The sequence below is a fragment of the Melanerpes formicivorus genome, unplaced genomic scaffold (assembly GCF_026170545.1).
Source record: "Melanerpes formicivorus ecotype bairdi unplaced genomic scaffold, bMelFor1.0.p_v2 SCAF_1606, whole genome shotgun sequence".
NCBI classification, from domain to species: domain Eukaryota; kingdom Metazoa; phylum Chordata; class Aves; order Piciformes; family Picidae; genus Melanerpes; species Melanerpes formicivorus.
In genome coordinates, this window is record NW_027143958.1 from 21,244 (window position 1) to 44,406 (window position 23,163).

At 67.2% G+C, this 23,163-nt stretch overlaps 1 protein-coding gene across 1 annotated transcript in view; it reads left to right on the forward strand.

Annotated features, from left to right (window-relative positions):
• LOC137461273 (cadherin EGF LAG seven-pass G-type receptor 2-like) overlaps positions 1-18,619 on the forward strand; it is a 38,981-nt gene extending 20,362 nt beyond the window's left edge. Inside the window, 14 exon segments of the mRNA XM_068171072.1 lie at positions 857-1,045; positions 2,789-2,915; positions 5,023-5,223; positions 6,295-6,469; positions 7,028-7,140; positions 7,868-7,944; positions 10,301-10,427; positions 12,385-12,507; positions 12,611-12,732; positions 15,931-16,249; positions 16,251-16,284; positions 17,047-17,229; positions 18,361-18,404; positions 18,407-18,619. Of these exon segments, the coding sequence (XP_068027173.1) occupies positions 857-1,045; positions 2,789-2,915; positions 5,023-5,223; positions 6,295-6,469; positions 7,028-7,140; positions 7,868-7,944; positions 10,301-10,427; positions 12,385-12,507; positions 12,611-12,732; positions 15,931-16,249; positions 16,251-16,284; positions 17,047-17,229; positions 18,361-18,404; positions 18,407-18,619 (2,047 nt within the window).
• Positions 18,620-23,163: the final 4,544 nt, after the last annotated feature.

The window sequence follows — 23,163 nt, forward strand, 5'->3', positions numbered from 1 at the left end:
GGTGAGGGATGGCATCTCTGGGCTGCGGGGAGAGGGAGGGATGGAAAGGGTGCCCATGTGGTGCCAGGGTGAAGGATGGCATCTCTGGGGTGCTGGGAGGTGGAGGGCTGGGAAGGGTGCCCAAGGGTGCCCATGTGGTGCCAGGGTGAAGGATGGCATCTCTGGGGTGCTGGGAGGTGGAGGGATGGGAAGGGTGCCCAAGGGTGCCCATGTGGTGCCAGGGTGAGGGATGGCATCTCTGGGGTGCTGGGAGGTGAAGGGCTGGGAAGGGTGCCCAAGGGGGGATGGGGGCACAGGGGTCGGGGGGAGGGCACTGGAAGGGGGCACAGGGGGGGATGGGGGCACAGGGGTCAGGAGGAGGGCACTGGAAGGGTGCCCAGGGGGGGATGGGGGCACAGGGGTCGGGAGGAGGGCACTGGAAGGGTGCCCAAGGGGGGATGGGGGCACAGGGGCCAGGAGGAGGGCACTGGAAGGGTGCCCAGGGGGGGATGGGGGCACAGGGGGTCAGGAGGAGGGCACTGGAAGGATGCCCAAGGGGGGATGGGGGCACAGGGGTCGGGAGGAGGGCACTGGAAGGGTGCCCAGGGGGGGATGGGGGCACAGGGGTCGGGAGGAGGGCACTGGAAGGGTGCCCAGGGGGGGATGGGGGCACAGGGGGTCAGGAGGAGGGCACTGGAAGGGTGCCCAGGGGGGGATGGGGGCACAGGGGTCAGGAGGAGGGCACTGGAAAGGTGCCCGGGGGGGGATGGGGGCACAGGGAGCCGGGAGGCTTGCCCAGGAGGTGCCAGGGCGCGGCAGAAGGGTGGCAGAGTGCCCGCGCCTGGCCCTGGGGAAGCTGAGCGCCGGTGCCCCGCAGGGTGCCCAAGCGCCCTGTGATCAACACCCCGGTGGTGAGCATCAGCGTGCACGCGGCGGGGGTGCGGGCGCCGAGGGCACCGCGGGCACCGTGGGCACCCCTGCCCAAGCCAATCACCCTCCAGTTCCGGCTGCTGGAGACCCAGGAGCGCTCCAAACCCATCTGCGTCTTCTGGAACCACTCCCTGCTGTGAGCCGGCACCAGGGGGCGCTGCGGGGGCGCCGCGGGGGCGCCGCGGGGGCACGGGGGAGGGGGTGGGCGCCCCACCGGGCAAGGAGAGAGGGGGTGCCATAGGGTGGGCACAGTCCCTGAGGGACGTGGGTGAGTGGCGTGGGGATGGGTGGGTGACAAAGGGGCAGGGTCGTGCCAGGCTGCCCAGACCCCGGTGGGTGACAAAGGGGCAGGGTCGTGCCAGGTTGCCCAGACCATGGAGGGTGGCACAAGGATAGGGTCGTGCCAGGCTGCCCAGACCCCGGTGGGTGGCACAAGGAGAGGGTCGTGCCCAGATGCCCAGACCATGGAGGGTGGCACAAGGACAGGGTCGTGCCCAGTTGCCCAGACCCCAGTGGGTGGCACAAGGACAGAGTCATGCCCAGATGCCCAGACCAAGGAGGGTGGCACAAGGACAGGGTCGTGCCCAGATGCCCAGATCATGTAGGGTGGCACATGGACAGGGTCATGCCCAGATGCCCAGACCCCGGTGGGTGGCACAAGGATAGGGTCGTGCCCAGTTGCCCAGACCATGGAGGGTGGCACAAGGACAGGGACGTGCCCAGATGCCCAGACCATGGAGGGTGGCACAAGGACAGGGTCGTGCCCAGTTGCCCAGACCCTGGTGGGTGGCACAAGGATAGGGTCGTGCCCAGATGCCCAGACCCTGGTGGGTGGCACAAGGATAGGGTCGTGCCCAGACGCCCATACCCCGGTGGGTGGCACAAGGAGAGGGTCGTGCCAGGCTGCCAGACCATGGAGGGTGGCACAAGGACAGGGTCGTGCCAGATGCCCAGACCCCGGTGGGTGGAACAAGGATAGAGTCGTGCCCAGATGCCCGGACCATGGAGGGTGGCACAAGGACAGGGTCGTGCCCAGCTGCCCACACCTGGGGAGACACAAGGGCAGGGCTGCGTGGTGGCATCCCTGGCACAAGTGGCTAGCAGGGTGGCATGGGGGCAGGACACGAGGGTGGCAGCCTTGAGCACGGGTGTCATGAGTGGGGGGGCAGGGTGGGGGTCCCCAAGTGGGTGTCCCCCGGGTGGGTGTCCCCCGGGTGGGTGTTCCCGGGTTGGTGTCTGCCGGGTGGGTGTCCTCGGGTGGGTGTCCTCAGATGGGTTCCCCCAGTGTGGGTGTCCCGGGGTAGTTGTCCCCGGGTGGATGTCCCTGGGTGGGTGTCCTCGGGTGGGTATCCCCCGGGTGGGTGTCCCCAGAGTGAGTGTCCCCAGATGGGTGTCCCAGAGTGGGTGTTCCCGGGTGGGTGTCCCCCGGGTGGGTGACTCCAGGGTGGGCGTCCCCGGGTGGGTGTCCCCAGATAGATGTCCCCAGATGAGTGTCCCCAGATGGGTGTCCTCGGGTGGGTGTCCCCCGGGTGGGTGTCCTCGGGTAGTTGTCCCCGGGTGGGTATCCCAGAGTGGGTGTCCCCCGGGTGGGTATCCCCAGATAGATGTCCTCGGGTGGGTGTCCCCGGGTGGGTGTCCCCCAAGTGGGTGTCCCAGAGTGGGTGTCCCCCGAGTGGGTGTCCCCAGATAGATTTCCCCGGATGGGTGTCCCCGGGTGGGTGTCCCCAGATAGATGTCCCCGGGTGGGTGCCTCCAGGGTGGGCATCCCCCGCTAGAGCGGATGTCTGGCTGGCTGGGGGTGCCGGTGGGTGTCCGCGGGCGGGGTGGGTGAGGCGGTGGGCGCGGGTGGGCGCGGGTGGGTGCTGATGGTGCCGCGCAGGGCGGGCGGCGCGGGCGGCTGGTCGGCGAGGGGCTGCGAGGTCGCCTTCCGCAACCGGAGCCACGTCAGCTGCCAGTGCCACCACCTCACCAGCTTCGCCGTGCTCATGGACATCTCCCGCCGCGAGGTGGGCGCCCGGGGGGGCGGCACGGGGGGCGAGGGGCATCGGGAGGGCACCCCCGGCGTGGCCCTGGGGACGTGGGAGCAGAGGGATGCACGGGGAGCGGTGGGGGCCGGGCTGCGGGGCGGGGCTGGAGGGTGGCGGGGAGGGGACATGGGGAGGGGAGATGGGGAGGGGAGGATGGGGGGGAGAGGGGATGAGGAGGGAGGGAGGGGACGGGGGGGAGGGGAAATGAGGCGGGACATGAAGGGGAGGGGACATGGTGGGTGAGGGTAGGTGTGGGGGAGAGGACATGGGAGGGGACATGATGGGTGAGGTGGGGAGATGGAAGGGGAGGGGACATGGGGGGGGCATGGGGAGGGAGGGGACATGGAGGGGAGGGGACATGGGGGGGAGGGAAGGGGACATGAGGAGGGAGAGAAATGGGGAGGGAGGGGATATGGGGGGGACATGAGGGGGAGGGGACATGGTGGGGGAGGGTACGTGTGGGGGAGAGGACATGGGAGGGAAGGGGACATGATGGGTGAGGAGGGGAGATGGAAGGGGAGGGGACATGGGGGGAGGATGGGGAGGGAGGGGACATGAAGGGGAGGGGACATGGGGGGAAGGGGAGAAGACATGAAGAGGGAGAGGAATGGGGAGGGAGGGGACATGGAGGAGGGAGGGGATATGAGGGGAGGGGAATTGGGAGGAGGACATGGGAGGGGGAGGGGACATGGGGGAGAAAGAACATGGGGAGGGAGGGGACATGGTGGGGAAGGGACAAGGGGAGGGGAAGGGATATAGCAGGGAGAGAACTTGGAGGGAGAGGACATGGGGGGTGAGGGAGATGGGGAGGGAACGTGGGAAAGGAGGAGTCATGGGGGGCGGGGCCATGAGGGGCGGGGCCATGGGGGCGGGGCGGGGCCATGTCTCCCGCAGGTGAGTCCCGAGGTTGGGTGATGGGTGGCTGGAGGAGCGGCACACGGGGGCGAGGCGGCCAGGCTTGGCCGATGGGGTGGCACAGCAGCAGGGCGGGGCAGGGTGGCACAGCAGCAGGACGGGGCAGGGTGGCACAGCGGCAAGGCTTGGCCAATGGGGTGGCACAGCGGCAGGGCGGGGCGGGGTGGCACAGCGGCAGGGTGGGGAAGGGTGACACAGCGGCAAGGCTTGGCCAATGGGGTGGCACAGCGGCAGGGCGGGGCAGGGTGGCACAGCAGCAGGACGGGGCAGGGTGGCACAGCGGCAGGGCGAGGTAGGGTGGCACAGCAGCAGGACGGGGCAGGGTGGCACAGCGGCAGAGCAGGGCAGGGTGGCACAGCGGCAGGGTGGGGCAGGGTGGCACAGCGGCAGGACGGGGCAGGGTGGCACAGCGGCAGAGCGGGGCAGGATGGCACACCGGCAGAGCGGGGCAGGATGGCACAGTGGCAGAGCGGGGCAGGGTGGCACACCGGCAGAGCGGGGCAGGATGGCACAGTGGCAGAGCGGGGCAGGGTGGCACACCGGCAGAGCGGGGCAGGATGGCACAGTGGCAGAGCGGGGCAGGGTGGCACACCGGCAGAGCGGGGCAGGATGGCACAGTGGCAGAGCGGGGCAGGATGGCACAGCGGCAGGGCGGGGCAGGGTGGTACAGCGGCAGAGCGGGGCAGGATGGCACAGTGGCAGAGCGGGGGAGGGTGGCACACCGGCAGAGTGGGGCAGGGTGGCACAGTGGCAGAGCAGGGCAGGGTGGTACAGCGGCAGAGCGGGGCAGGGTGGTACAGCGGCAGAGCGGGGCAGGGTGGCACAGTGGCAGAGCAGGGCAGGGTGGCACACCGGCAGAGCGGGGCAGGGTGGTACAGCGGCAGAGCGGGGCAGGGTGGCACACAGGCAGAGCGGGGCAGGGTGGCACAGTGGCAAGGCTTGGCCAATTGGGTGGCACAGTGGCAGAGCAGGGCGGGGTGGTACAGCGGCAGAGTGGGGCGGGGTGGCACAGTGGCAGGGTGGGGAAGGGTGGCACAGCGGCAGGGCGGGGCAGGGTGGCACAGTGGCAAGGCTTGGCCAATGGGGTGGCACAGCGGCAGGGCAGGGCGGGGGTGGCACCGCCCTGGGGTGCCAAGGGGCGCAGGCTGACGGCGGGTGCCCGGTGCCACAGAACGGCGAGATCCTGCCCCTGGCAGCCCTGACCTACGCCTCGCTGGGCGTGGGGCTGGCAGGGCTGCTCCTGGCCGTGCTGGCCCTGGGGGGGCCGCGGGGCCCCCGCTCCAACCGCCATGGCATCCGGCGGCACGCTGCCACCGCCCTGCTCCTGGCACAGCTCGTCTTCCTGCTGGGCATCAACCAGGCTGACCTGCCGGTAAAACGGGCACCGGGCGGGGAAGGGGGGGGATGGGGGGCGGCCGGGGAAGGGGGGGGCATGGAGGGAGGGCTCGGCGGGGTTGGGGATTCCCCCTACCTGCTTCCCCCCCCTCCAAGTTTTAAGGTGGGGTGGGCAATGAGTGGGGAGCTGGGGTGGGGTCTTTTAGCGGGGTGGGGTCCTCAAGAACGGTTGGGCTCTCTCCGAGGGGTGGAGCCTTAGAAGCAGGTGGGGCTCTGGAAAGGGGGTGGGGCTCTGGGAAGAGGGGGTGGGGCTCTGTAAGGGGGGGTGGGGCTCTGTAAGGGTGGGTGGGGCTTTGAAAGAGATTGGGGTGCCTCAGACTGGGGAGGGGGGTCCTGAAAGGGTGGGGAGCTCCGAGAGAAGGTGGAGCCCCCAGGGTGGGGGGGGTTCCAATGAAGGGGGAGGGGGTGGGGCTTTCATGGGTATCGCTGGGGTGGCACTGGGAGTGGCACTGGGGGATGTCTGTGGGGGGATGTCCCTCGGGATGTCTCCGGGTGATGCTTCTGGGGGTGTCTCTGGGGGATGCCTCTGGGGGGTGTCTCTTGGGAAGTCTCTCAGGAAGTCTCTGGGGGATGCCTCAGGGGGATGCCTCTTGGGGAGTCTCTGGGGGGTGTCTCTGGGGGTGTCACTGGGGGTTGCCTCTGGAGGATGCCCCTGAGGCTTGTCCCTGGTGGATGCCTCTGGGGGAGTCTCTGAGGGATGTCCATGGGGGATGCCTCTGGGGGAGTCTCTGGGGGGTGTCCATGGGGGATACCTCTGGGGGAGTCTCTGAGGGATGTCCATGGGGGATGCCTCTGGGGGAGTCTCTGAGGGATGTCCATGGGGGATGCCTCTTGGGGAGTCTCTGAGGGATGTCCATGGGGGATGCCTCCTGGGGAGTCTCTGAGGGATGTCCATGGGGGATGCCTCTGGGGGAGTCTCTGAGGGATGTCCATGGGGGATGCCTCTGGGGGCTGCCCCTGAGGCTGTCCCTGGGGGTGTCAGTGGGCACTTCTCTGGGCATCTGGCCGGCCCCGTGGCTGGGCACGCCAGTGACAGGCTGTGCCCCAGCTGGCCTGCACGGTGGTGGCCATCCTGCTGCAGTTCCTGTACCTGAGCGCCGTGGGCTGGGCGCTGCTGGAGGGGCTGCACCTCTACCGGCGCCGCAGCGAGCCCAGGCACGTGGACCGCGGCCCCATGCGCTTCTACCACGTCCTGGGCTGGGGGCTGCCGGCCGTCATCACCGGTGAGGACACGCCCCCTGCGCCCTGACCACGCCCCCTGCGCCCTCACCCCGCCCCCTCCGCCCTCACCCAAATCCGTGGCCACGCCCCCACAGTTATAGCCCCGCCTCCTAGCCATACACCCTCTACTCCCTCCTTAGCCCTATTCCCTCTTTAGCTCCACCTCTCCTTAGTCCCACCCCTCCTTAGCCCCGCCCCCTCATCTGGTCCTGTCTCCTTTGCTTCGCCCCTTCTTCCTCAGCCCTGCCCCTCAATACTTAGCTCCGCCCCTCCATACTTAGCCCCACCCATCCTTAGCTGCACCCTTCCCTTCTTAGTCCCACCCCGAGCCCTGCCCCGCCCTCATTGGCCCCGCCCCTTTAGCGCCTCACCCCCCCATAGCCCTGCCCCACTTAGCCATGTCCATTTGTTTAACCCCTCCCTTTTCCCCTTAGCCCCGCCCTCATCCCTTAGTCCCTCCCTCATCCCTTAGCCCCGCCCTCACCCCCCACCCCCTTCCTCAGCCCCTCCCCTGCCCCCTGCCCGGGCGCCGCCGTGACCGGGTGCCGCGGGGGCCGCAGGGCTGGCGGTGGGGCTGGACCCCGAGGGCTATGGGAACCCTGACTTCTGCTGGCTCTCCATCCACGACTCCCTGGTCTGGAGCCTGGCCGGGCCGATCGCCGCCGCCGTCGCCGTGCGTACAGACGGGCAGCGTGGCGCCGGGCTCGCCCGCGGGTGCCCAGCCCACCCCCTTGGGTGCCCGGCCCACCCCCTTGGGTGCCCAGCCCACCCCCTGGGTGCCCGGCCCACCCCCTTGGGTGCCCGGCCCATCCCCTTGGGTGCCCAGCCCACCCCCTGGGTGCCCGGACAACCCTCAGAGTGCCCAGCCCACTCCCTTGAGTGCCCACCCTCTGGCTGCCCAGCCTACCCCCTGGGTGTCTGGCTCACCCACTGTGTGCCTGACCCACCCCTTTGGGTGCCCAGCCCACCCCCTGGGTGCTCAGCCCACCCTCCGGGTGCTCAGCCCACCCTCCGGGTTGCCCAGCCTATCCCCTGGGTGTCTGGCTAACCCCCTGGTTGCCCAGACCCACCCCTTGGGTGCCCACCCAAGGGGTCCCCAATCCACCCTCCGGGTACCCGGCCCACCCCCCTGGGTTGCCTGGCCCAATCCTGTGTGCCCAGCCCACCCCCCGGCTGCCCAGCCCACCCCCTTGGGTGCCCGGCTCAACCCCTGGGTGCCCAGCCCACCCCCTGGATGCCCAGCCCACCCCCTTGGGTGCCCGGCCCAACCCCTGGGTGCCCAGCCCACCCCCTGGATGCCCAGCCACCCCCCTGGGTGGCACCCCACCCTCCGGGTGCCCATCCCACCCCCCAGGTGCCCATCCCCCTGCCTGCTCACCGCTCTCTCTGCCCCTCTGCAGATTGGCATCCTCTTCCTCGTGCTGGCAGCCAGGGCCACCTGTGCCACCCCCCAGGGCTTCGAGAAGAAAGGCACAGCGTGAGTCACCCATGGGGGGCACAGGGTGGTGGGGCACCCAAAGGGGTCAGGGTGCTGGGGTGCCCGGGGGTGGCAAGGGGGCATTAGGTGCCTTGGGTGTCTGTGGGAGGCAGGGGGGTGCGAGTGCTTGGGCACAAGTTGGGAGGCAGGGGGGCACAGGGGGCTGGGGTGGCAAGGGAGCAGGGACTGCATAGGTGCCCCTGGCTGGCAGGGAGCACTGGGTGCTGGGGTGTCCATGGGAGAATCTAGGATGCACGGGGTGCTGGGGCACCCATGGGTGGCAGGGGCAGAGGAAGGATGTGGGGCACCCATGGGTGGGAGTGCAGAGGAGGTGTCCATGGCAGGGAAGTGGCTCGGTGCCCGTGGGGGGGCACCGTGCAAGCAGGGCTGGGTGCAGGCAAGGTTTGGGCAGGGTACAAGCAGGGCTTGGGCAGAGCACAAGCAGGGCTGGGGGCAGGCAGGGTTTGGGCAGGGTGCAGGCAGGGCTTGGTCAGGGTACAGGCAGGGCTGGGGGCAGGCAAGGTTTGGGCAGGGTACAGGCAGGGCTTGGGCAGGGTACAGGCAGGGCTTGGGCAGAGCACAAGCAGGGCTGGGGGCAGGCAGGGTTTGGGCAGAGCACAAGCAGGGCTGGGGGCAGGCAGGGTTTGGGCAGGGTGCAGGCAGGGCTTGGGCAGGGTACAGGCAGGGCTGGGGGCAGGCAGGGTTTGGGCAGGGTGCAGGCAGGGCTTGGGCAGGGTACAAGCAGGGCTTGGGCAGGGTACAGGCAGGGCTGGGGGCAGGCAGGGTTTGGGCAGGGTGCAGGCAGGGCTTGGGCAGGGTACAAGCAGGGCTTGGGCAGGGTACAGGCAGGGCTGGGGGCAGGCAGGGTTTGGGCAGGGTGCAGGCAGGGTTTAGGCAGGGTACAGGCAGGGCATAGGCAGATTTTGAGCAGGGTGCTCACAGGGTTTGGGCATGGTGTGGGCAAGGAGCGTGCAGGGCACAGTCAGGGCATAGGGTGGGCACGGGCTGGGCACGGACTGGGTGCAGGCTGGGCTCTGGCAGGGGCACGGGCTGGGCTGAGAAGGGGCTGGACAGGGGCAGGGCAGAGGCAGGGCAGGGGCTGGGCAGGGGCAGGGTACCAGCAGGGCAGGGGCTGGGCACGGGCTGGGCAGGGGCAGGGTACCGGCAGGGCAGGGGCTGGGCAGGGGCAGGGTACCGGCAGGGCACCGGCAGGGCAGGGGCAGGGCAGGGGCAGGGTACCGGCAGGGCAGGGGCTGGGCAGGGTCAGGGTACCGGCAGGGCAGGGGCTGGGCACGGGCTGGGCAGGGGCAGGGTACTGGCAGGGCACCGGCAGGGCAGGGGCAGGGCAGGGGCTGGGTGCAGGCTGGGCTCCGGCAGGGGCACGGGCTGGGCTGACAAGGGGCTGGACGGGGGCAGGGCACCGGCAGGGCAGGGGCTGGGCACCGGCAGGGCAGGGGCAGGGTACCGGCAGGGTACCGGCAGGGCAGGGGCTGGGCACGGGCAGGGCAGGGGCTGGGCAGGGGCTGGGCACCGGCAGGGCAGGGGCAGGGCAGGGGCTGGGCAGGGGCTGGGCACGGGCAGGGCACCGGCAGGGCAGGGGCTGGGCAGGGGCTGGGCACGGGCAGGGCACAGTCAGGGCATAGGCTGGGCAGGGGCTGGGCAGGGGCAGGGTACCGGCAGGGCAGGGGCTGGGCAGGGGCTGGGCACGGGCAGGGCAGGGGCTGGGCACGGGCTGGGCACCGGCAGGGCACCGGCAGGGCAGGGGCTGGGCACGGGCAGGGCAGGGGCTGGGCAGGGGCTGGGCACCGGCAGGGCAGGGGCTGGGCAGGGGCTGGGTACGGGCAGGGTACCGGCAGGGCAGGGGCTGGGCACGGGCAGGGTACCGGCAGGGCAGGGGCTGGGCACGGGCAGGGCAGGGACTGGGCACGGGCAGGGTACCGGCAGGGCACCGGCAGGGCAGGGGCTGGGCACGGGCAGGGTACCGGCAGGGCACCGGCAGGGCAGGGGCTGGGCAGGGGCAGGGTACCGGCAGAGCATGGGCGGGGGCTGGGCAGGGGCAGGGCAGGGGCTGGGCACGGGCAGGGCAGGGGCAGGGCAGGGGCTGGGTGCAGGCTGGGCTCCGGCAGGGGCACGGGCTGGGCTGACAAGGGGCTGGACGGGGGCAGGGCACCGGCAGGGCAGGGGCTGGGCACCGGCAGGGCAGGGGCAGGGTACTGGCAGGGCACCGGCAGGGCAGGGGCAGGGCAGGGGCAGGGGCTGGGCAGGGGCTGGGCACGGGCAGGGCAGGGGCTGGGCACGGACTGGGCACCGGCAGGGTACCGGCCGCGCAGGCGCCGGTCCTGACGCCGTGCCGCAGGTCCGGGCTCCGCACGGCCGCGGCGGTGCTGGCCCTGCCCAGCCTGTCCTGGCTGCTGGCGCTGCTGGCGGTCAACAGCGATGCGCTGCTGCTCCACTACCTGTTCGCCGTCTCCAACTGCCTGCAGGTCAGCGGCACCACCCCCACCCCCACCCCACCCCCCCCAACACGACCCCCCCATGGCTCCCCCAGCTCCGGACACCCCCATAGCCCCTGGGACTTCAGAACCGACTGCAGCTCCCATAGACCCCCACAGCTCCTCACAACACCATAGCCCTGTGCCCCCATAGCCCCCCCCACGGATCCTCCATACCCCCTATCGCCCCTGTAGCCCCACACAGACCCCCATAGACCCCCCCAGTCCCCACAGTACCATAGCTTCGTGCCTCTATAGCCCCCCCATAGTGCCCACAGCCTCTTTGGTACTAGCTCCACACAGTACCATAGCCCCCCCTAGACCCCCATAGTCCCCACAGCCTCTTTGTCTTTAGACCCTCCCCGTTCCCATAGCCCCCCATTGCTCCCCACAGTACCATAGCCCCCCATAGATCCCCCCATAGACCCCCATAGTCTCCCCAGATCCTCTTTGTCTTTAGAGCCCCCCCAGCTCCCATAGCCCCCCATTGCTCCCCACAGTACTATAGCCCCCCATAGACCCCCCCATAGACCCCCATAGTCCCCACAGCCCCTTTGTCTTCAGAGACCCCCAGCTCCCATGGACCACTACAGCACCATAGTCCCCATAACCCTGCAGAGCCCCCCAGCCCCCAAAGCCCCCCCCAGCCCTATAACCCCCCCAGTCCCCAAAGACCCCCATAGCCCCATAACCCCCCCAACCCCCAAAGACCCCCATAACCCCATAACCCCCCAGCCCCCAAAGCCCCCACATAGCCCCATAACTCCCCCCAGTCCCCAAAGACCCCCATAGCCCCATAACCCCCCCAACCCCCAAAGACCCCCATAACCCCATAACCCCCCAGCCCCCAAAGCCCCCACATAGCCCCATAACTCCCCCCAGTCCCCAAAGACCCCCATAGCCCCATAACCCCCCCAGCCCCCAAAGACCCCCTAGCCCCATAACCCCCATAGGCCTCCATAGACCTCACAGCCCCCCAGAGCCCCCATAGACCTGTGCCCTCTGAGCCCCCCACTGTCCCATGAGCCCCCATAGCTTCTAAGACCCCCAGACCCCCCCCCAATTGCCCCCCAGAGCCCTGTGCCCCCCCATAAACCCTATGGCTCTGTGCCCTGTGCCACTCATACCCACGCCCCATGCCCACCCATCCCCCCTGTGTGCTTCCCTACATCTTCTGCCCCCTGTGGCCCTACACCCCCCATGCCCTCTGTGCCCCTGCAGCCCCCAGCCCCCTCCTTTCCCCCACCCCTCCCTCTGTGCCCACTCCAACCCCAGGCTGCCAACAGCACCCAATGCACCCTACAGCTCCCTGTAGCACCCTGAGCCCCCACCACCACTTTCCAGTGTCACCCCGTGACTACCCCCACTCTGTTGTGTCTCAGTACCCCCTGGCACCCTCCATGAGCCCCCTGGCACCATGCCCCACCCCTCTATAGCTGGGGGCACCCACAAGGGTATGGAGGGCCCCCCCTTCTCCTGGTGGGTGCCCAGGGGGGTACCAAAGACCCCTCAGCTGTTTGGGGGGAGGGGGTGGGGGGGGTTAGTCAGTAGGCACGAGGGGGCCCTCATCCCAGCCAGGGTGCCAACGTGTGGGGCACCCAGTGGGCACAAGGGGTTCCTCACCCTGTGTGGGGTGCCAATGGGGGGGCACCCAGTTAGCATGGTGATTCCCTTCCCCTCGCTCAGGGTGCCCGTGTAGGGCATCCAGATGGCATGAGGGGTGTCTCACCCAGCTGGGGGTGCCAGCTGGGGGCACTCAGTGGGCACAGGGAGTCCTTTGCCACCTCCAGAGCGTTGGCTTGAGGCACCCGGCGGGCACGGGGCGGGGTGGGGGGGGGGCCTGGGGTGCCGGCAGCTCCCCCAGCAGTGTGCAGATGGGGGCTGGCTGCCCCACCCCCACCCCCCCCGCTGCCCACCCCTATGCCCACCTGCCCCATCTCCACACCAGGGTCCCCTCATCTTCCTCTTCTGCGTGGTGCTGAGCAAGGAGGTGCGGAGGAGCCTGCGGCTGAGCTGCGCCCGCAGCCGCGGGCCCGATCCTGCGCTGGCCACCAAGGCCACCCTGACCCCCGTGAGTGCCACCCCGGCAGGGGCTGGGCAGGGGGAGGGCAGCCCGTGGGGGCAAGGGGCAGGCACCCACTCTGGCTGGCATCTCCTCGTCCCCCCCCCGGCAGGCCTACGGCTGTGACAGTACCTACGTGGCCGGCAGGCTGTACCCAGCGCCCCTAGGGGGCTCCACCGGCTCCCTGCCCAGCACTGGCAAGAGCCACCACAGCTACATCCCCTTCGTCAGGAGGTGCCAGGCTGGGGGGCAGCGGGGGGGGGAAGGTTAGGGGGTGGGTTGGGTGGGTGAAGGGTTGGGTGGGTAAAGGGTTGGGTGGGTGATGGATTGGGATGGGTTGGTTGGGTGGGTGATGGGTTCGGTGGGTGATGGATTGGGTGGGTGATGGATTGGGTGGGTAAAGGGTTGGGTGGGTGAAGGGTTGGGTGGGTGATGGGTTGGGTGTGTGATGGATTGGGTGGGTGAAGGGTTGGGTGAGTGATGGATTGGGTGGGTAAAGGGTTGGGTGGGTGATGGATTGGGTGGGTGAAGGGTTGGGTGGGTGATGGATTGGGATGGGTTGGTTGGGTGTGTGATGGATTGGGTGGGTGAAGGGTTGGGTGGGTGAAGGGTTGGGTGGGTGAAGGGTTGGGATGGGTTGGTTGGGTTGGTGATGGATTGGGTGGGTGATGGGTTGGGTGGGTGAAGGGTTGGGTGGGTGATGGGTTGGAATGGGTTGGTTGGGTTGGTGATGGATTGGGTGGGTGATGGGTTGGGTGGGTAAAGGGTTGGGTGGGTGAAGGGTTGGGTGGGTGATGGGTTGGGTGGGTGATGGATTGGGTGGGTAAAGGGTTGGGTGGGTGAAGGGTTGGGTGGGTGATGGATTGGGTGGGTGAAGGGTTGGGTGGGTGAAGGGTTGGGTGGGTGATGGATTGGGTGGGTGAAGGTTTGGGTGGGTGATGGATTGGGTGGGTAAAGGGTTGGGTGGGTGATGGGTTGGGATGAGTTGGTTGGGTGGGTGATGGATTGTGTGGGTGAAGGGTTGGGTGGGTGATGGGTTGGGTGGGTGATGGATTGGGTGGGTGATGGATTGGGTGGGTAAAGGGTTGGGTGGGTGAAGGGTTGGGTGGGTGATGGGTTGGGTGGGTGATGGATTGGGTGAGTGAAGGGTTGGGTGGGTGATGGATTGGGTGGGTGAAGGGTTGGGTGGGTGATGGGTTGGGTGGGTGATGGATTGGGTGGGTGATGGATTGGGTGGGTAAAGGGTTGGGTGGGTGAAGGGTTGGGTGGGTGATGGATTGGGTGGGTGAAGGGTTGGGTGGGTGATGGGTTGGGTGGGTGATGGATTGGGTGGGTGAAGGGTTGGGTGGGTGATGGATTGGGTGGGTAAAGGGTTGGGTGGGTGATGGATTGGGTGGGTGAAGGGTTGGGTGGGTGATGGATTGGGATGGGTTGGTTGGGTGTGTGATGGATTGGGTGGGTGAAGGGTTGGGTGGGTGAAGGGTTGGGTGGGTGAAGGGTTGGGATGGGTTGGTTGGGTTGGTGATGGATTGGGTGGGTGATGGGTTGGGTGGGTGAAGGGTTGGGTGGGTGATGGGTTGGAATGGGTTGGTTGGGTTGGTGATGGATTGGGTGGGTGATGGGTTGGGTGGGTAAAGGGTTGGGTGGGTGAAGGGTTGGGTGGGTGATGGATTGGGTGGGTGAAGGGTTGGGTGGGTGATGGATTGGGTGGGTGAAGGGTTGGGTGGGTGAAGGGTTGGGTGGGTGATGGGTTGGGTGGGTGATGGATTGGGTGGGTGATGGATTGTGTGGGTGAAGGGTTGGGTGGGTGATGGGTTGGGTGGGTGAAGGGTTGGGCGGATGATGGATTGGGATGGGTTGGTTGGGTGGGCGATGGATTGGGTGGGTGAAGGGTTGGGCGGATGATGGATTGGGTGGGTGAAGGGTTGGGTGGGCGATGGATTGGGTGGGTGAAGGGTTGGGTGGGTGATGGGTTGGGAGGAGTTGGTTGGGTGGGTGATGGATTGGGTGGGTGAAGGGTTGGGTGGGTGATGGATTGGGTGGGTGAAGGGTTGGGCGGATGAGGGATTGGGATGGGTTGGTTGGGTGGGCGATGGATTGGGTGGGTGAAGGGTTGGGTGGGTGATGGGTTGGGATGAGTTGGTTGGGTGGGTGATGGATTGGGTGGGTGAAGGGTTGGGTGGGTGATGGGTTGGGTGGGTAAAGGGTTGGGTGGGCGATGGATTGGGTGGGTGAAGGGTTGGGTGGGTGATGGGTTGGGATGAGTTGGTTGGGTGGGTGATGGATTGGGTGAGTAAAGGGGTGAGTGAAGGGTTGGGTGGGTGATGGCTTGGTTGGAGGGGGTTGGTTGGGTGGGTGATGGGTTGGTTGGGTGATGGGTTGGTTGGGTGGTGAGTTGGTTGGGTGGGATGGGTTGGGATGGGTTGGTGATGGGTTGGTTGGGATGGGTTGGGTGGGTGATGGGTTGGTTGGGGGATGGGTTGGTTGGGATGGGTTGGGTGGGTGATGGGTTGGTTGGGGGATGGGTTGTTTGGGATGGGTTGGGTAGGTGATGGATTGGTTGGGATGGGTTGGGTGGGTGATGGGTTGGGATGGGTTGGTGATGGATTGGTGTGTTGATTTGGTCATGGGTGGGTGGATCGGTTGGGCCATGGGTTGGGTGGGTGGGTTGGCTGGTGGGCTGATTTGGTTGGCGGGATGGCATGATGCTGAGGGGACAGGTTAGCATGATGCTGAGGGGGCAGGGTGGCGTGATGCTGAGGGGGCAGGGTGCCATGATGCTGAGGGGATGGGGTGGCATGATGCTGAGGGGACAGGGTGCCCTGATGCTGAGGCAGCAGGGTGGCATGATGCTGAGGGGATAGGGTGGCGTGATGCTGAGGGGGCAGGGTGGCATGATGCTGAGGGGACAGGGTGGCATGATGCTGAGGGGACAGGGTGCCCTGATGCTGAGGGGGCAGGGTGGCATGATGCTGAGGGGATAGGGTGGCATGATGCTGAGGGGATAGGGTGGCGTGATGCTGAGGGGGCAGGGTGGCATGATGCTGAGGGGACAGGGTGGCATGATGCTGAGGGGACAGGGTGCCCTGATGCTGAGGGGGCAGGGTGGCATGATGCTGAGGGGATAGGGTGGCATGATGCTGAGGGGATAGGGTGGCGTGATGCTGAAGGGGGCAGGGTGCCATGATGCTGAGGGGATGGGGTGACATGATGCTGAGGGGGCAGGGTGCCCTGATGCTGAGGCAGCAGGGTGGCATGATGCTGAGGGGGCAGGGTGGCATGATGCTGAGGGGACAAGGTGCCATGATGCTGAGGGGGCAGGGTGATGGCTTCGCGGGGGTGGCAGCAAGCTGCCAGGCTGCCAAGGTGAGGAGGGCACCGCCGGGCACCGCCGGTGGGTACTGCTGGGTGCAGATGTCCCATCCCTGGCAGGGAGGACTCGGGGCTGGCAGGCAGCCCTGGGCAGCGGGCACTGGCCGAGACGGGAGCGCTCTTCCTCGACGCCCAGGACCAGGCTGAGGGTAGGGGCCGGGCACAGGCAGCCAGCTTGGCCAGGCGGGGGGGGAGAGGGGCGGTGGGGGCCGGGGGGGGTGTCCGTGGGCCGCCCCTGACCCAGCTGTGTCCCCGCCCAGGGCACGACTCGGACTCGGACAGCGACCTGTCGCTGGAGGAGGAGGAGGAGCACAGTGGCTCCTTCGGCTCCACTCACTCCTCCGACAGCGCCGACGAGGCTCCCCCCGACGCCTGGGACCCCCCTGCCCGGCCCCCCCTCGCCTCCCGCCCCCGGTAATGCCAGCCGGGAGGGGCACACAGCGGGCATGGGGGGGCCTCAAGCCTGGCCAGGGTCTGACGCAGGGCGCCCAGGGGATAGGGGTGGGGAAGGGTCTCACCATGTTCAGGGGGGCACCCGCTGGGCATGGGGCACCCTCAGCCTGGCAGGGGTTTGGTGGGGGACACCCAGGGTGGGCAGAGTGCCCTCAGCCTGGCAGGGGTTTGGTGGGGGGCACCCAGGAGTGATGGGGAAGGGAAGAGAGTCCTTAACTATGCTCAGAGTGCCAGTGGGGGCACACACTGGGCATGGGGCACCCTCAGCCTGGCAGGGGCTTGGTGAGGGGCACCCAGGGTGGGCAGAGTGCCCTCAGCCTGGCAGGGGCTTGGTGGGGGGCACCCAGGAGGGATGAGGCAAGGGGGGGGGGGTCCCTACCTATGCTCATAGTGCCAATGGGGACACCCAGTGGGAATGGGGGGAGCCTCTCCTCCAGCCTGGGGTGCCAGCGGGTGGCACCAGCTGGGGGCTGGCAGTGCTGGGGGCAGTGTCCCTCCCCCACTCCGGAGTGCCAGAGGGGCACCCAGTGAGGACCGGGTGGGTAGGAGGCCGGGGGGGGAGGGGTCCCTCACCCTCTCTGAGGTGCTGCTGGGGGGGTCGCCCAGTGGGGTCGAGCTGGGTGGGGGGTAGGGGGGGGTCCGGCCCTCCCCTTGCCCATCCCAGCAGCCCCTCCTCCGCCCCCCTCCCCCCCTCCCCCCCCCCCCGCCTTGTGCCCCCCCCAGGCGACAGCTCGGTGGCCCCGGGGCGTCCGTACTGGCCGGGGGAGTTCGTGACCACGGCGAGCGACAGCGAGGGCCCGGGGGGCACCGAGCTCCTGCGTGTGGAGGGACCCCCCCGGGGAGACCCCCCCCGGCCCAACGGCGAGAGCCTGCCCCCGCTGCTGCCCCTGCCCCACCCCCACAAAGGTACATCTGGCTGGGGGGCACTTCAGAGTCCCCCCCAGCCCCAACCCTCCGGGTGCTGGGTGGGGGGTACCCCAAAGCTGGCATCCCCCTACCCCAAACACCTGGGTGCCAGGGAGAGGGTACCCCAAAGCTGCCACCCCTCCCCCCAATATCAAACATCTGGGGGCTGGGTGGGGGGCATTTCAAAGTTGGCACCCCCCCAATACCAACCATCTGGGTGCCATGGAGAGGGTACCCCAAAGCTGGCACCCCCCCAATACCAACCATCCGGGTGCCATGGAGGGGGGCACCTCCAAGCTGGTCTCCCCCCAATACCAAGCAGCTGGGTGCCATGGAGAGGGGCACTTCAAAGCTGGTAACCCCCAACCCCAAACACCTGGGCGCCATGGAGGGGGGCACCCCAAAGCTGGCACCCCCCCAATACCAACCATCTGGGTGCCGGGTGGGGGGGACCTCAAAGCTGGCACTCCCCCAACCCCAAGCACCTGGGTGCCATGGAGGGGGGCACCTCCAAGCTGGCATCCCCCTACCCCAAACACCTGGGTGCCATGGAGGGGGGCATCTCAAAGCTGGCACCCCCCCAACCCCAGACACCTGGGTGCCAAGGAGAGGGTACCCCAAAGCTGGCACCCCTCCCCCCAATATCAAACATCTGGGGGCTGGGTGGGGGGCATCTCAAAGTTGGCACCCCCCAACCCCAAAGCACCTGGGTGCCATGGAGAGGGTACCTCAAAGCTGGCACCCCCCAACCCCAAACACCTGGGTGCCATGGAGGGGGTACCTCAAAGCTGGCACTCCCCCAACCCCAAGCACCTGGGTGTCATGGAGGGGGGCACCTCCAAGCTGGTCTCCCCCCAACCCCAAGCACCTGGGTGCCATGGAGGGGGGGCACCTCCAAGCTGGTCTCCCCCCCAATACCAAGCACCTGGGTGCCATGGAGGGGGGCATCTCAAAGCTGGCACCCCCCAACCCCAAGCACCTGGGTGCCATGGAGGGGGGGCACCTCAAAGATGGCACCCCCCAACCCCAAGCACCTGGGTGCCATGGAGGGGGGCACCTCCAAGCTGCTCTCCCCGCCTCCCAACACCCAACCTCCGCTTGCTTCCCTCCCCCTCCCTGCCCCCCCCGCAGGCATCCTGAAGAAGAAGTCCCTGCCCCCCATCAGCGAGCGGGGGCGGCGCCCAGCGCCCCGCTGCCCCCCCGGGCTCCCCTGGCAGCGAGGGCAGCAGGCTGGGGGTGGTCCCGGGGACGGTCCCCGGGGCCGTGCCGGGGGGGGGGCGTCGCCCCCCGGCCCCGGCAGAGCCTGCGGGAGCAGCTGCGGGGGGTGACGCCGATCGCCATGAGCATCCGGGCGGGCACCGCCGACGAGGACTCCTCCGGCTCCGAGTGAGTGCCCGCGGCGGGCAGCGGGTGCCAGGGGGGCTGCCCAGAGGGGGCAGGGGTCTTGGGGGGAGTGGGGGTGGAGGGGTATGGGGGAGGGTGCTGACAGAGTGAGAGGATTGCTCTTGGGTGCGAGAGTGCCCACTGGTGCCCATCGGGAGCCAGAGGTCCCACTGGGTGCCCAGCAGGTGCCAGTTCCCATTGGGTGCCCATCAGGTGAATAGATGGCTGCTGGGTGCCCAGCAGGTGCCAGAGTTCCCATTGGGTGCCCAGCAGGTGAATGGGTGGCTCTTGGGTGCCCAGCAGGTGCCAGAGTTCCCATTGGGTGCCCAGCAGGTGAATGGGTGGCTCTTGGGTGCCCAGCAGGTGCCAGAGTTCCCATTGGGTGCCCATCAGGTGCTTATTGGTTACCTGGGTGCCCATCAGGTGCCCAGCAGGTGAATAGATAGCTGCTGGGTGCCCAGCAGGTGCCAGAGTTCCTATTGGGTACCCAGCAGGTGAATGGGTGGCTGCTGGGTGCCCAGCAGGTGCCAGTTCCCAGTGGGTGCCCAGCAGGTGAATGGGTGGCTGCTGGGTGCCCATCAGGTGCCAGAGTTCCCATTGGGTGCCCATCAGGTGAATAGATGGCTGCTGGGTGCCCAGCAGGTGCCAGTTCCCATTGGGTGCTTGTTAGGTATCTATTGGCTACCAGGGTGCCCAATAGGTGCCCACTGGGTGAATGGGTGGCTGTTGGGTGCCCATCAGGTGCCAGTTCCCATTGGGTGCCCAGCAGGTGAATGGGTGGCTGTTGGGTGCCCAGCAGGTGCCAAAGTTCCCAGTGGGTGCCCAGCAGGTGAATGGGTGGCTGCTGGGTGCCCAGCAGGTGCCAGAGTTCCCAGTGGGTGCCCAGCAGGTGAATGGGTGGCTGCTGGGTGCCCAGCAGGTGCCAGTTCCCATTGGGTGCTTGTTAGGTATCTATTGGCTACCAGGGTGCCCAATAGGTGCCCACTGGGTGAATGGGTGGCTGTTGGGTGCCCATCAGGTGCCAGTTCCCATTGGGTGCCCATCAAGTGAATGGGTGGCTGCTGGGTGCCCATCAGGTGCCAGAGCTCCCATTGGGTGCCCAGCAGGTGAATGGGTGGCTGCTGGGTGCCCAGCAGGTGCCAGAGTTCCCATTGGGTGCCCATCAAGTGAATGGGTGGCTGCTGGGTGCCCATCAGGTGCCAGAGTTCCCATTGGGTGCCCAGCAGGTGAATAGAAGGCTGCTGGGTGCCCATCAGGTGCCAGAGCTCCCATTGGGTGCCCAGCAGGTGAATGGGTGGCTGCTGGGTGCCCATCAGGTGCCAGTTCCCATTGGGTGCCCAGCAGGTGAATAGATGGCTGCTGGGTGCCCAGCAGGTGCCAGTTCCCATTGGGTGCCCAGCAGGTGAATGGGTGGCTGTTGGGTGCCCAGCAGGTGCCAGAGTTCCCATTGGGTGCCCATCAGGTGCTTATTGGTTACCTGGGTGCCCATCAGGTGCCCAGCAGGTGAATAGATGGCTGCTGGGTGCCCATCAGGTGCCAGAGTTCCCATTGGGTGCCCAGCAGGTGCTTATTGGTTACCTGGGTGCCCATCAGGTGCCCAGCAGGTGAATGGGTGGCTGCTGGCTGCCCAGCAGGTGCCAGAGTTCCCATTGGGTGCCCAGCAGGTGAATGGGTGGCTGCTGGCTGCCCAGCAGGTGCCAGTTTTCCCATTGGGTGCCCATCAGGTGAATAGATGGCTGCTGGGTGCCCATCAGGTGCCAGAGTTCCCATTGGGTGCCCAGCAGGTGAATGGGTGGCTCTTGGGTGCCCAGCAGGTGCCAGAGCTCCCATTGGGTGCCCAGCAGGTGAATGGGTGGCTGTTGGGTGCCCAGCAGGTGTCACTTCCCATTGGGTGCCCATCAGGTGAATGGGTGGCTGTTGGGTGCCTAGCAGGTGCCAGTTCCCGTTGGGTGCCCATCAGGTGAATGGGTGGCTGTTGGGTGCCCAGCAGGTGCCAGTTCCCATTGGGTGCCCATCAGGTGAATGGGTGGCTGCTGGCTGCCCAGCAGGTGCCAGTTCCCATTGGGTGCCCAGCAGGTGAATGGGTGGCTGCTGGGTGCCCAGCAGGTGCCAGAGTTCCCATTGGGTGCCCATCAGGTGCCCATCAGGTGAATGGGTGGCTGCTGGGTGCCCAGCAGGTGCCAGAGTTCCCTTTGGGTGCCCAGCAGGTGAATGGGTGGCTGCTGGGTGCCCAGCAGGTGCCAGAGTTCCCATTGGGTGCCCATCAGGTGCCCATCAGGTGAATGGGTGGCTGCTGGGTGCCCAGCAGGTGCCAGAGTTCCCTTTGGGTGCCCATCAGGTGAATAGATGGCTGCTGGGTGCCCATCAGGTGCCAGAGTTCCCATTGAGTGCCCATCAGGTGAATGGGTGGCTCTTGGGTGCCCAGCAGGTGCAGTTCCCAGTGGGTGCCCAGCAGGTGAATGGGTGGCTGCTGGGTGCCCATCAGGTGCCAGTTCCCATTGGGTGCTTGTTAGGTATCTATTGGCTACCAGGGTGCCCAGTAGGTGCCCACTGGGTGAATGGGTGGCTGTTGGGTGCCCATCAGGTGCTTATTGGTTACCTGGGTGCCCATCAGGTGCCCATCAGGTGAATGGGTGGCTGCTGGGTGCCCATCAGGTGCCAGCACTGCCATTGGGTGCTCATCAGGTGCCTACTGGCTGCCAGGGTGCCCAACAGGTGCCCACTGTGTAAAAGGGTGAACGTTGTGTGCCAGTCACCTGACTGTGTGCCAGGGTGCCCAGTAGGTGCCCATTTGGTGCTTGTGGTTGCAGGGTTGGTTGCCCAGAGTTCTCTTTGGGTGCCCATTGGGTGCCAGGGTGCCCTTTGAGTGTCTATCAGGTGAAAGGCTGGCTCTTGGGTGCCCACTGTGTGCCAAGGTGCCCATCAGGTTGAAGGGTGCCTCGTGGGTGCCCACTGGGTGCAAGGGTGCGGGGCATTGGGTGCCATTGGGCATAGGGGTGCATAGTAGGTGTGAGGATGCCCAGCGAGTGCCAGGGTGCCTACTGGGTGTTCATTAGGTGCCAGGGTGCCCAGTGGGTGTAAGGGTGCCCATTAGGTGCCAGGGTGCACACTTCATGTATGTGTTCCCATGCATGCCATGATGAGTGCCCTCTGGGTGCCAGTGTGCTTGGTGAGTGCCCATTGGGTGCTGAGGTGCCCAGTGGGTTCCTGCTGGGTGTTGGGTGCCCACTGGGTGCCCATTGGCTATCCTTGTGGTGCCCATTGGGTGTTGGGGTGCCCATTGTATACTCACTGGCTACCCCTGAGTGCCCAGGGGGTGCCCACACAGCCCTAACAGCGCCCATAGGGTGCCCCTGGGGTGTCTCATGGGTGTTGAAGTGCTCATTAGGTGCCCGTTACCTAACCTTGGGGTGCCCATTGGGTGTTGGGGTACCCACTGGGTGCCCATTGGCTATCCTTGGGGTGCCCATGAGTGCTGGGGTGCCCATTGGGTGCCCACTGGCTATCCTTGGGGTGCCCATTGGCTGTTGGGGTACCCACTGGGTGCCCATTGGCTATCTTTGGGGTGCCCATTGAGTGCTGTGGTGCCCATTGGGTGCCCATTGGCTATCCTTGGGGTGCCCATTGAGTGCTGGGGTGCCCATTGGGTGCCCACTGGCTATCCTTGTGGTGCCCATTGAGTGTTGAGGTGCCCATTGAGTGCCCATTGGCTATCCTTGGGGTGCCCATTGAGTGTTGAGGTGCCCATTGAGTGCCCATTGGCTATCCTTGTGGTGCCCATTGGGTGTTGAGGTGCCCATTGGGTGCCCATTTGCTATCCTTGTGGTGCCCATTGGGTGTTGGGGTGCCCATTTGGTACCCATTTGGCTATCCTTGGGGTGCCCATCGGGTGCTGGGGTGCCCTCTGGGTGCCCATTGGCTATCCCTGGGGTGCCCACTGGGTGCCCACTGGCTATCTCTGGGGTGCCCATTCAGTGTTGAGGTGCCCACTGGGTGTTGGGGTGCCCATTAGGTACCCATTGGCTATTCTTGGGGTGCCCATTGTGTGCTGGGGTGCCCACTGGCTATCCTTGTGGTGCCCCTTGAACGTTGGGGTGCCCACTGGCTATCCCTGGGGTACTCACCGGGTGCTGGGGTGCCCACTGGATGCCCATTGGCTATCCTTGTGGTGCCCATTGAGTGTTGGGGTGCCCATTGAGTGTTGGGGTGCCCATTTGGTACCCATTGGCTATCCTTGGGGTGCCCATCGGGGCTGGGGTGCCCTCTGGGTGCCCACTGGCTATCCCTGGGGTACTCATCAGGTGCTGGGGTGCCCATTGGGTGTCTATTGTCTATCCCTGGGGTGCCCATCGGGTGTTGTGGTGCCCACTGGGTGCCCACTGGCTATCCTTGTGGTGCCCACTGGGTGCCCATAGGGTGTTGTGGTGCCCACTGGCTATTCCTGGGGTACCCTCTGGGTTGCCCATTGGCTATCCCTGGGGTGCCCATTGGGTGCTGGGGTGCCCTCTGGGTGCCCATTGGGTGCTAGGGTGCCCTCTGGGTGCCCACTGG